This window comes from Oikopleura dioica, chromosome PAR (genome assembly GCF_907165135.1).
Source record: "Oikopleura dioica chromosome PAR, OKI2018_I68_1.0, whole genome shotgun sequence".
Classification (NCBI taxonomy): Eukaryota; Metazoa; Chordata; class Appendicularia; order Copelata; family Oikopleuridae; genus Oikopleura; species Oikopleura dioica.
The window spans coordinates 12,239,174-12,252,291 of NC_137293.1; the positions used below are offsets into that span (position 1 = coordinate 12,239,174).

The following is a 13,118-nucleotide window of genomic DNA, read 5'->3' on the forward strand; positions in this document are numbered from 1 at the left end:
CTCTACAAATCAATTTTTGGTACAGTTCATTTTACAAGCATCGTGTTTGAAGAAAAAATGCATTTTTACAGTGAATGGTCAATTATTGTTACAGTGGATGATATTTTCAAACTTCAGTGAGTACTATTTTAGTCTTTCCCGCTTTTTCTTCAAAAGTGATGATGAAAGTGTCCTCATTTGAGTAATGTCTGATGATGATATCGTCCATGTTGACCAGCACGCCCTTCTTCGACTTCTTGTAGATTCGTGAAATCTTTTCAGCCTTGATTTTGTACTTCGCAACGATCTACAATGGAAGTGTTATTTTCTGATAATTTGATTTAGCGTTTTTGATCAAACCGCTTCGGTTAATCCGGTCAAGTTGGATTGGGAGAGCATGAGAGCGTCGAAACACTCGGCTTCAGGAGATTTGACGTAAAGAAGTACTGTGTTTGGATCATGTCTCGGTATCTAAATATTCATATGAAGCTAGCTAGCAATTTAGTCAGTTTGGCTATTGAAGGCGTAATTCACTTATTTCCGATCGAGAAATATATATAAAGCTTGTTCTTATATCGGATTTATGGTATTTACCTTTTGTGGAATTTCATTTCCGTCCGTATCACAGAGTCTCTTCCTTCCCTCTGTATCCATCGGTGGAATCTCACCCGCCGCAAGATAATCTGCTTCGGTCCGCGAAGCCATCTACAAAAATTTGTTAGGCTTGCACAACTTTGTAAGTGCCGTTTATTTTAGCGACACTTTTCAAACTGTCAAACAATATTTTCGTTTTGACGGCGGTACTTTTTACGAACCTCTGGTGTAAAATATGTGACGCTCGAAGATAAGTCAGAAGATGCTTTGAAGAGGACGATTTCGTTTCGTTTTGAGTTTGGTTGCATCATCTAAAAGTGGAAATTGAGAAAAGAAATCAAGGAGGAAAATTTTGACTGAGCAAGAGCATTTCTGGTCATTTTGCGAACTTGAGAATCCTTTAAATTGCTCCCTAATCTACCGAGTTTTAATAAGCTTAACTCTCGTTCTCTAAAATTCACTTGGCGACTTACATTAGCTTGCTGCCCGGGCATGACGATGCCGAGTGGATTCTGAACGGGAAGCTGGAACTGCGGTTTTGGCGGGGCCGCGCCGGAGCCTCCCTTTTTTCGCAAAGCTTTTCGCTCTTCGTCCCTGATCTTTCTCTCAGCGCCTTTGTCACAGAAGACTTTGAGTTGGACAGTGGCTCGATGGGCGGGCTTGGCATTGCGGCGCATGTCGGTGTAGGTGTCGATTTGAAGCAGAAGTGGCAAACCCTGAAGAATCATTGTTAGATAGAATTACAACTCTTAACACCATAAAGGACTAAAATATAGAGAGAATTTAATTTTTATAGGATTTCAAGGATTGAATCTAGCAATTTATGCTTCACAGTTTCTAGACACATCCACTCACCTATATTATTTAGGCTATATAGGCTATATTTACTCTCTTTATAAGTGAAATTTTACCATTTCATGACAATTATAATTTATTAAAATTACCTTGATGCCTTTCTGCGCTGAAAAGTCTGTCGACAAGCAGTTGACCGAAACAAAGATCTTGGCAATATCGTTAACGTCCCAAGTGAAGCTGATGGCATTGTGGGAGAACTCGTTGATATCAGATATCATGGAAGATTCCTTGTAGTCCGCTGAAATATGGAATGTCAAAAGTGCTCTGGCTATTTTCTCAAAGAGCATCTTAAAAAGAGACTGTTATAGATTTGGATTCTTTGCCGAGGTAAGCCCGTTTGAGCTGTTTTCCTCTCGCATGACGAAATGCGGGGTTAAATCGGGCACCCGACGTGTTCCTGGATCGGAGATGATCCCCACGGCTCGAGTCACTCAAGACTCGTCTCCTCTCTCTTATGATTTCAAGTGGCCCTCTGCTCAGTCCTCGTTGACCATATTTATGAATTTCAATAGCTACTGTCTTAAATTTGCGTGTCGAATGCAACCACGTTAAACCCAGTGAGCCTTTGATGAAGTCGCAATTTGCGGCTTTCAAATGAATCTGGGTTGAATCCTTCGATCCCGATAATAAGCGGCTTGAATAAGGCCCTACGTGTTTCAAATTCCTGGGCCATATTTACGGCACCGCGTAATAAATTGTTACAAGGTGCTAATTTCGCGCCACCACCCGAGGCGGACCCCCACTCACTATCAGTTATCGACTGATGGAACTGATCGCTTCCGCAGTGTGACGACCTCTTGGGTCAATTTACATAAACCAACGTAAGGATTCATGCATAATTTTATAACGAAAATGTAATTACGAAGCTATGATTGATAAAACATGCCTCCAAAAGTTGATTGAAAAAATAACAGCTGAATAATAAGCTACGGTGTCCGGATTACTTTTGGTTATCTGTTGCCTTTATCGATTACAAGATTGCCGAGGAAAATGTTTGGTCAGTGAGTGGCTAGGGGTGCTCATTTTCTGTGGCGTATTTTTATAATTACGCGTGTCTTGCGGCGGCGCGCGCAAACCTTATCCTTGGACGGATTTGGTTGAGCCGGCGGGGCCCTCCTTGAGCTTTTCAAGGGCTTCGAAAATATTAAACGCGACACGTCATATTGGTTTGATTTGCACTCACGATTCCGCTATATTATCAAATACACCCAGTTTAGGTTTTTGAGGAATTTGATATTCAGAAGCCGCTCGAGCACACCTGTTGGGTGAACATCACCAACACGTCTCAATGCTTATCGCACCATGCTTATAATTTGCTGATAAAGGAATCTCCCCTTCCTCCTGGCGCTGCACTCACCGATATCAATGATTCTTTGCTTCGCAGTGTGCTGTCTTCCGTGCCAGTATTTCCAGTGCCGGAGCTGTTCTTCTTCTGGCTTTCCATCGCCGAAGATGACGGAAACAACAGTCTTCACCTTTGTATTTCGGAACTTCCAGGCAGTCTTCCCAACTTCTCGAAGGCTGATGGCGTAGAATTGTGCTAGAAATAATCGTTAGTTTGGTACAACTTTAAAAAATAGTAAAAAAAAACGAGGTTGAGGAATACGTGTAAGTGGGATTAGTCGGGCGTAGTTTAGGAGTTTATGGAAGGTGAGGAGTCCAAATAGGTACCGATTTGAAAATGAGATAACAGCTGTGAGCTAGCGCGGCGGTTCAAGAGTAGCTTGGGGTTAGAAGTGATGGTAATCTAGGTCGTAATCGGGACGGATCTCCTCGGTGGAAGCGTAATTCGCAAAAAATATGGCGGCTAAGCATAAATTTAATTTTCCTACTTACGAAGAAGTGAAAGAGAAAATCAAAAAACTGGCCAGAGAACTCAAACCAGGTCTCTCACTCCCCCTAGTCTATCTTATAACCGCGGGTCAAAGGATAAATAGCAGCATTTTCTGGATATTTGAAGGGTCTCACACCCGAAATTTTGCAATGAATCTCTACTTGTCAAAAACGTACAAAGACACTTTTGTCTTACAATGTTCTCACAAAGCTTGTTCCGGTTCATATTTATTTACTGTCAAGGATAAATCTTTGATTCAATCTTATGAAACGGGCGGATGGAATGGGCGAAATTTTGCAATGAATCTCTACTTGTCAAAAACGTACAAAGACACTTTTGTCACTTATTTTATTAAAAAATTCTTTTTCTAATGATCTCCTAGAAATATCCGAGAAATTTGCCGCCAATTACAGGCTACCCAGATGAGCCCATCGTCCAGTTTAAATCAGTTTATTGCGAATTATAATTTGTACAAACTCACATTAATTGTATCTTACTAAAAATCTTGTACATTTTTGTATTTCATTTTCAAAATATATTATTCAAAATTCCAGTTTGCGTCAAATTATCTCTCTAAGGGGGGTAGCGGATGTTGATTTTATCTGCGATGCAGGGCAGTTTACGCTATTGATCCGCCGCACTTGCTCGCATCTGGATGGTCCCGAGACAACGAGGTGATACCACCTGCATATTTGGACTCCTCACCTTCCATGACCCCGTAGTGTGAAATCGCCTGTAAAGGGTATCGCTAATTAAGCATGTAATTATAATCAGGATTGGATTGAACAAGATGCGCTCCTCCACCACCGCCAAGACGGATTACGACACGTAAGATTTGGCATTATAACATATTATCCTGTGCATATAAATACGCGCTCAGCTGGAGTAAGCGAATTCCAGAAGGAAATGTTAAGCCGCCTTCTGATCCGATGTGGGAGGCGCAATCAAGGAACACGTCATTTGGAGCACCACCGCTGGGTGCTAAAGTAAACTAACATTAAGGGTCTCTGATAAGGCGCAAAGGGCCAGTTGCTCACCACCGCTGATAGCACCGCCACCTTCAATAATAAGATGCCGCCATAAAACAGCTCCATTCAACCCGTTATATCAAAGAATAAACATTTACCAGCAGGAGCATTAGAAGATCATCCCGGCGAATTATCAAAAAGCAAATATCATTAAAAGCACGGAAAAAGAGCTTGTCTTCTTGAACATGATACTCTTTCCTACTCTGGGAGTTTGGACATGTTCAATTCAAAACAGAGTGCGCGCCGTGATAATGTCAGATGTTGAATTTCTGATGTTTTCGAGGCAGTAACCTGCTTTTCGATGTTGCACTCGTGTCAGTTACGTCAGCGTTGATCCCTCCAGTGGTGATTTTACCATTTTTACGTTTTCGAAAAGTGTAATTTTCGGCGGCCCTCGGAAAACACACCCGGAGAGCATTTGCTGGAGCATTTCAAGTGCTCGCACGACGTCGTGGCGCACCGTCGAAACCCAAAATTCCGAGGGTTATTGCACCTTTACATCACTACTTTACATTAATGATTTACTGTTAAACTATTCGTAATTCTTTTTTATATAGATTTAGCGGACTTGAGCAGACATAAATTGCTGCAGCGGCGTGTCAGGCGATTACGAAAGAGCTCAACCCAAATCACACGACGTCACATGACACGCAGCGCTCGGTAACACATTCCGGAACCCTTGAAGGCTCAACTTAGTGTGCTGGGCAGCAGAAGGCGCGCCGCGGAGAAATGTTTCCGACGACCTTCGCTCACCTGGAGCACGTGGATTTTCATCATTCCGGAACTTACCCAGCGCTCTCCAGAACTCGAAATGAATATTTTGTAAATGACACTGCGACCCGTTACAAAATTACGTTGCCTAACCATCTATCCCATTCAACCGTTGCTTGCTTCATATCCGGTCAATAGAGGATTCTATCCGCTCTTCACTATTCCTCGGTTTCTCGCCTTTTACTGGTCATCCGGACTCAAAATCATGCGGAACGGAAATCTGCTCAATTAAGAAGCCGCGCCATCGTAAATGTGACGACAGCGTGAAATGGGAAATGTAGCGGCTTTTTCCATGTCAGAGCTTGGCTAACGCCTGCGTTGACACTTTCGAAACTGGAATCATAATTGAGCGAGATAATCCAAATCTTAAGATCGCCCGCCGCGAATCTGAGAGGGAACACACGCGCGCGCCCGTACTGAAATCGAAGAACCGGAACCGGGGGAAATTTCGCGATTTCGCGGAAAGTCACAATTACCTTTATTGATGTAAGACATCGTTGGCTCGCCTTCTTTCTGCTTCAGACTCTTTGGTGCTTCCATAGCGTACTCGAAATATTCACTGAAAAATTTTTCATCAAAATTCTAGGTCTACCGTGTTCAACAAACCCTTGATAGTCTTCAGGCAGACCAGCATTTGGGCCTTCAGTTTTGATTCCGTCTTTGACATCGTTGTCTGAGTCACTGCTACCTTCAACTTCTGGCGACTTATTTTGACCAAAAATATGATCAACAGGCTCTGATTTGATAGTTCGAAGTTGCTGTTCTTGTTGTTGCTGAGCTTGATGAGCATTGTGGTGTTGTTGGCTGTTTTGGACTTGTGGAAGGTTGTGATTTTGCTGGGGAACATGTTGTTTCTGTTGGCTTTGTTGGGCCATGTTCTGGGCATGGTGAGCATGCATGTTGTGCTGCAGGACGTTACGTGGCCCGTTGTAGTAGTCGTAGAGGAGGCCAAGGGCAGCATGTTGAGCAGAATCGTCATGGTGGTTCTAAATTTATTTTAGTTACTGGAATATGATCTACTCCTTTAATCGCTAGACATGTGTAGCTTTTAAGGCATTCTAAAAGGCACACTTTTGAATGATTTGAGTTTGAAGAAGACAAAATGTAATGGAATAGATGAAAACAAATCCCTGAGATCCTGACTCGGGGGAGCAGGAAGTCAGCAGATCGGATCTCCTCAAAATCTACGCTTGAGCTCTGGTTACCTGAGCTTGCAGTTGCATCAGCCCCGCGGTGGCCAGGGGATTATCAAGGTAAGATTTCCAGGCGTCTTCCGCTGGACGCATTATTTTGTTCGGAGCCCATTTGAGACGATCCATCAAGTTCCACGTCCCTTGCGCCAACCCTGTCGAGTTCATTCCGCTGATGACATGCTCAGTCGTATTCATTTGATGCTGGTTTCCGGTTTGTCCGCTCTGATTTTGATTCTGCGTGACAGCTCCTTGCGACTGGGGCTTTTGTTGGCTTTGCTGGGTAGATTCTTGTGATGATGTTCTCGAAGGAGAAGATTCTGGAGAGGAAGAACTTGAAGAAGAAGAGGTCTGAGTCGAAGATAAAAGCTGCGAGACCGCTTCTGAGGCGTACGCATGCTGGAGCATTGCCAATTCTGCATCCAAAGCGGCATCGTGAAAGTTCAATCCGCATTTGTCAAAGTCTCTGGACGATCCTGGCGACGTGGATCTGTTGAATGGGTCTGGGCTGCTTGAACCTGTGAGAGAAGTTGATCTTCCTGGAGAAACTGATCCAGTCGAAGCGGAGCATGAAGACAATGCCTCCTGAAGTTGTGAGTTCCAACTCGGAAGTCGTTGGTGCTGTCTTTGTAGAAAAGACGGTGTCTGTGAGTTTGCTGCTGTCGACAGCATGTCGATTTGAAATTTAGCTCTGTAGGTTATTTTCTCGTTCTTTTTATGTCTCTTTTAAAGTTTTTTTTTCTCGATTTTTGAATTAATAAAAAATATTTTTGCTCTTGGCTTTTCTGCGAATGATGAGCTCTAGGAAAAGGGTTTCCCTGCAATGTGGGCTCGATGGAACACGTGATCGGACGATGCTAAGGCGCTGAGCAGGAGTTTCTTGCGCCGCGCGCGGGCGCACCGCGTGGCTCATCCCCGTGTTCAACCCAGTCTGACGTAAAAAGGAGCAGCGCCGCCGTCAGCGCCGACGCCTGCTGCTACTTGAGCCACACTTGGAGGACTTTACCTTACGTAACCTTGAGAACTTCAATTGCAATTACAATTATTCATTCAAAATTAGATGAAAAGAGGGTGTATCTAAAAGCACTCAATGGCGATTTCGAATTTGCTCTTTCTGAAATGCTACTTTAGGATGGTCCTTCGGACCAGAAACTCAAGTATTATTGATGTTGTATCGAAGAATATGGTGACTATGTTTGAGGTTCAAATACTGGCTGTTAGTTGAATAAAGAAAAACTCGTTATTTTTATCAGAAGTTCTAGCTGCAGATCTTGAATGACCAAAAGCAGACTTATTTTCAAACCGAATTTTCAGTTTCCAGCTTTAAACATATTCATTTAGTCTTAAAATTGCAAAGCGAGACCGCAAGTCTGCGCCTATTTAGGCCCAGTAGGTGCTTGCACTTCAGAAGGGGCAATTCTAGCCCAGTGGCGCTTACGCAAGGCAGAACGCTCACTATAATTATCATAACCCTAGAATTAGCGACGCCGCACATCAACCGACGGCTGCAGCTTTTACAACTTCATTATCGACGCAAAAGTTTCTTGGTTGCAGCGAAGTATGTACTCAATGACCGGTTAGAGGCGAGATGTACGTAGTCGACGCTCTGAGTTAGAAATATAAACTCAGATGATGTAGCAAACATTGCAAATTTATGAAAATATTAATCTGCTAGATAGACAGTAATTTATAGAGCCTTGAAAAGTTCTGAGTCACGGGTTGCGTAAAGTGTGTTTTTATCCGAATAAACGATTCAATTTAGCTGAATGCTAACTTTTGGGCTAAAGAAATTGAATGAACGAAAGATACAAAATTAGAATTTTAACATATGGTAAGCTTTAATTAACTAGGAGCAGGTTTTCTCTATTAGCGAAGCCACGCTAAACTTCTAACCGATTTGATTTTGGAAATGTTTCAATCGGCGAAGGCGACCAAATCTTGGCCGGGCATAGTGCAAACGAGTCCTTGTAGGATAAGCCGCTGCGTTGGGGTCGTTTAATCCACTTTTTTCAAGAATTCTACAGAGTAAAGCTATCTTTAGCTTGTGGATTTTAGACTGTAGCTTGTTTTGTAGGTAGTGGATGCCTTCTGGAATCAATTTTTGTGTATCGAAAACATATCATCGGCGCATGTGATCGTCTCAAGTACTGATCAAATGCAAAAGTGGAGCTTAGGTTCAGATACATTATGAGAAATTCAAATATTTTCCTGGTGATCACAAAGCCGATCAACCAAGCGGCGTGGAACGCGATCAAAGAGCGCTCAAAACTTCCCCTCAAAAAAGGAGCAACTCAAGAGCCACAAGCGGAATTCAGAGTCAACCCAGAGCCTGACCCCTAAACATCCGAAAGCAGCATTAATTAGGCAGATGCCGCAATCCGACCACTTTCCACGCAGCTTTGAAAATCGAAAAACTTCCGCTGAAAATTATCACGCAAAATTTCCAGTTCTCCCGCCTTGTTATCACTAAAAGTAGCAAATTTCATCTTATCTTACAAAATTTGCGAGGAAAAATGACAGCAAAACTAGAATTATTACTCGTGGAATCAAGGAAGAACACAAATAAGTGCAAAGTTCCTCAAAAAATTGCTCAAAAAACACGATTGAACTCGTGAAACCGGAGTCGACTCAGCTTTTAGTACTCAAAATGAGCTAGAAATTATTGAGCGACTCGTTCTGACTAGCTCTCTAGGAGCCAATTATCCAGGTGTTCCTTATCATTACGCGAAAAGATTCGTAAAGTCTGAATTGATCCCCAGTTCACCCAAACAAGCTTCAAGTCGAAAATTTTGCGAGTTGGCCCTTGAGATTCTAGTACTGCTCGAGTGTTACGTAATAGCTTGTTCCGTAAAGGTTTTCCCGGAAACGTCAGCCCGGAAGTGGCCAATTCCAGGAATCAAGTGGCGCATAGACAGTCTCAGCGACCTGACGATCACGCGATCGTTTCCGTTAGAATGAATATCACAACAATATACATTCACTCAATGTTTACGAAACATCCAAAATTTTGTCTTGTACATTCCGAGTCCGACTATCAGTTCCAACCTCGAGCGCAATCTTAATATAGTTAGAGACGTAGAATGCGTTAACAGTAAAGCAGAATAACATAAAATATGGCCGTGAACGTTCCTTGATTGAATATTCTGTCAAGGAACAAATTTCTAAAAGTTCTTCGGAATAAGTTTTCTCCGAATGTAAAAATGAAATTCGGAAAGCATCAGGAAATAGATTTGACGGGAAGTACACAACAAGATTATACACAAAGTCGTCGTGACATTTACGATAAGGGCGGATTGAGAAGTTCAAAGAGCTAGGTAGTTGTAAAATTAAAAACACTAAAGAGAAGTAATTATTGCGGCCAATTATAGAGTTGGAGAAGATTATATCACTAGGTAGTATTGTTGTTTTCCGCGTTGGCGTCAGAAGAGAGCTGAACGCGACGAATCTCATCAGCATCCATGTCGGTGGCGTGGTTATCGTAATTATTGTTTCTTTGAGTAGGGCTAAAAGGGTTGAAATAATTGAAAGTAAATTTCTGTCACCCTGGCTCGGTGTTCCTTCCGATGTGAGCACGAGCTAACAAGGCTTCATTTTCACCATCAACGGCAGCTTGAGATCTAAAACTAGTCAAATTCCTAGTCATTAATAAAATCCTTTACGTTGACAGGTTTAATTGCCTTGAATCAGCCGATGAGTTTGTGTATCCGCTCATTATTTCGAACTTTTTGATTACTTTTTTATACTTTCAAAATAAAATTTGCGCGGTGTAATCCGCCAATGAGCGGGATCTCGACGTTGGATGAGAGTGGACACTGGAAGAGCCATCTTTGTCTCGGCTCTTGAATATATTTCGATCGTTCGATAATCGATGATGACAAAGACGTTCAATATAGTGGTTTTCTCCTAATTAAAATTTCTGTCAAAATCGAAAATTTATATTTTTCCGACCATTTATGAGCTATCGCTTCTAAATACGAATAAAAAGATACCAATTACGCGATACCAAAAAAATAAAAATTTTATCTTATTATTTTAATATTGAACTGTTTTGCTATTCTGAAAACTAAAAAAATCCAGAGATGGATAATTTCTATAACTGAAAGCCTTTCTTTCAATACAATTTTTAATACTCAAAATTACCGGATATTTTATGGCACTATCATTGGGTTTCTTGGAAAACTTCTCTTTGATTCTCTACAGAGTTAATAGTAAGTCACATTTTCACCATTTGAAAATCTTGCTTAGGCAGTGTGTAAGAATATCATTGCACCTGTGAAGATTAATACAAATAGCAGTACTTTTCTCTGAACTTATAAACTTGGCTCTCTGTATTAGTTATGAAAACGATAAACGAATTTTGAATGAGAAATAATAATCGAAGCAAGCTGCATCTTTTAATAAAAACTAATTCTCGTTATTACGTTATCTTTTTATTCTACGATTAAAATACTTCCGTTTGGATTGTTCTGAAATACCGAACTCACTTGGAAACCTCATTGAGAAAGATCCTCATAAAGAAAATTCTGTGTTAGTCCGGAAGTTTTCTTTTTAAATTAAGTTCCGTAAGTCCTGAATCAGATTGACTTACAAGATTTACGTGTTTCCTCACTAAACGAAGAACCTTAGACGGCGAATTCTTCGGAAATAAAATTAATTAAATGATTAGAGTGAACAGAAAACTCATGGTTATCTAAATGACAGATTTAATTCGTTCTCTTTTAGCATGTTTAACGTCATCTGAAACGGGAAGGTATCTTTTTGACATTTGAGAAACAATTAAATGGCAAAAACAAACTTTTTAGAATTCTCAACTTTTGACTTTTTTCGGAAAAATATCTTAAACGCTCAAAAATGACGATGAAAGAAGTATTAAACTCGGAAAAAAGTACCTCACAAAAAGCAGAAACTCATTTTGACTTTTGTACTCAGAAGTTATTAAGGTATTAAGCTCTTGTTAAAATCTTGTTCACAAAATTTAGCGGAAGATAAATTTGAATGCTCGACTTAAGATGAATACGATGGTCCATTGATAGTCTGTGCATGCGAGTTTTCCGGTCATAAATTTTCACAAAGAGTCTTTACTAAATAAACACATTGTTACTTAATTTTGATTTATTCACAGTAATAAAATCTAAATCTCGCAATTGATACCACATTGCTCTAAAATAATCATCTCGTTTCTAGTGTAGTTTGGAATGAGAATGTCAGTGGAACCATCTTTGTTGTAGTCGATGGCTTGAATTTGTCCAATTGTAGCGCCAGTAAGAGTTGCGAAGCCGAGATCATCATCGGTCTTGTAGATAGGAACGGTTTCGTATCTGAAACATACTATTTCAGCAGAAAGATAAAAGAAAAAGTCTACCTCCAGTTTTGAGCAAGATCAGAAAGTGGAGTGTGTTGGTAGACCTGCCCGTCATCATCGCCAGAAACCCAGATCGTTTCTCGTTTTTCGCCAGACTTTTTCGTCTAAAAATTGCTTCGTAACAAGATGATATGAGCATTACTTGCCCCAGTAGCAAAGCCTCCTGGAGATCCAAATCCAGCATTCAAAAATCGAGGGAATCGAGTGTAGATGTCGTGTCGGAACCAGCTGTCGGGATTTCGCCAGTCAGCAGAGTTGAGAGAGTAGGTATAAAGAGCTCCGTTTTCGTCGCTTCGAGACCAGGTGGTCGTCAGCATCTCTTTCTTGCCATCGCCGTTGACATCGTGGAATTCAACTTCGAAGTACCTTTGCTTGTATTATGCCTGTGTAAGTGATAAAAGGTACTTACCAGCCAGCATCATCGACAATGATAGATCGATGCTTAGAGACGTAGAGCCAGTCGTCGTCAGCGTCTTCAGTCCAAATAAGCTCAAGTTGTTGAGAGTAGAATCCAGAGACGGCAATGACAAGCTGCTCCTTAGTTGTTCCTGGTCGGGTCAAGTAAGTCGTGTCAAAGAAAACATCCGCGGTGTTATTACCTGGTTAATTTAAGTTTTTTTTTGTCTTTTATTGAAAAGCTTACCAGCAGCAATTTCATGCTCTTTCCATAATTTGATGTTGCTGGGAAAGCTACCGTCATTTTCGAACCAAAGAAGAGTCTGATTAATTGGCGTAATTGGCCCGTCGTTGAGGCATCGAGCAGTGAGCATATCCAAATCTCCGTCCTGGTCCATATCGTGCCACTCCACCTTGTGGTAGAAGAAGCTTGGATGTTCGCCCTGCAGATGCTTGCAACCAGGCGTCATGTAGTGCATCTCCAAAGTGTCCGCGTTAAAAACAGCAACACAGCCGTCGTTCTTTGAATTGGGAAAGAAGCCCGAAGAGACTGAGAACCATCGAGGGCCGTAAAGAGCTTCTGGAACTGGCTGGATGGCGTTAGGCCAGGGAAACTCAGTGAAAAGCTTTTCAGCAACAGGTTTCGCGCCGCATTGGCTAATCCAGTTTTTGATTCTGTAGACAGCATCACCAGGGCCGATGGCAAAAGTAGTGTAGAAAAGATCATCACCGTCGATGAGCGAGAAAGCTGGAGGATTGTCGAGTTCGATTCGACAAGTCACTGTCCATCCATTTTCACCGGGAACCTCGACTCCTCTCTCTGTGCTCTTGATTTCAGAAGTCTTGTAGCTAGGCACGGCGGCCACAAGAGCAGCGAGAGCTGAAAATTTTAACATTTCTACTAAATTTAAATTTATGAAATTTCCCTTTTACGTAGGGAGCATCTGCACATTCCCATGAACCCTATTTCCAGGACGATTGCCAACTCAATGAAAGATATTACGCAAAAAGAATGTAAAATAAAGCAAATAATGCCTATTCTTGCCAAATCGAGTAATACCCAGAAACAGAAAGACTCAGTGACCATTTTGACTCAACTATTTTTTGCT

At 41.5% G+C, this 13,118-nt stretch overlaps 3 protein-coding genes across 3 annotated transcripts in view; all 3 read right to left on the reverse strand.

Annotated features, from left to right (window-relative positions):
* Positions 1-7,375, reverse strand: LOC145700975 (grainyhead-like protein 1 homolog). The gene is made up of 10 exons (XM_081778200.1): positions 6,267-7,375; positions 5,668-6,047; positions 5,538-5,620; positions 2,786-2,968; positions 1,518-1,666; positions 1,047-1,289; positions 795-884; positions 574-684; positions 340-450; positions 1-286 (listed from the first exon to the last, which is right to left on the reverse strand). The coding sequence occupies exons 1-10, from the start codon at positions 6,921-6,923 to the stop codon at positions 107-109; spliced, it is 2,187 nt and encodes a 728-aa protein (XP_081634326.1). The 5' UTR covers positions 6,924-7,375; the 3' UTR covers positions 1-106.
* Positions 1-9,506, reverse strand: part of LOC145700986 (peptidyl-prolyl cis-trans isomerase H-like) — an 85,724-nt gene extending 76,218 nt beyond the window's left edge. The window contains exon 1 of the mRNA XM_081778214.1: positions 9,496-9,506. The gene's annotated coding sequence lies outside the window, so the exon portion shown is untranslated. The remainder of the gene's footprint in view (positions 1-9,495) is intronic.
* A 1,848-nt stretch (positions 9,507-11,354) lies between these two features.
* Positions 11,355-12,920, reverse strand: LOC145700979 (uncharacterized). The gene is given in 4 exon segments (XM_081778206.1): positions 11,355-11,569; positions 11,614-11,979; positions 12,023-12,212; positions 12,257-12,920. Coding segments are annotated over 4 exon segments (1,392 nt in total). The 5' UTR covers positions 12,906-12,920; the 3' UTR covers positions 11,355-11,382.
* Between the last annotated feature and the right edge of the window lie 198 nt (positions 12,921-13,118).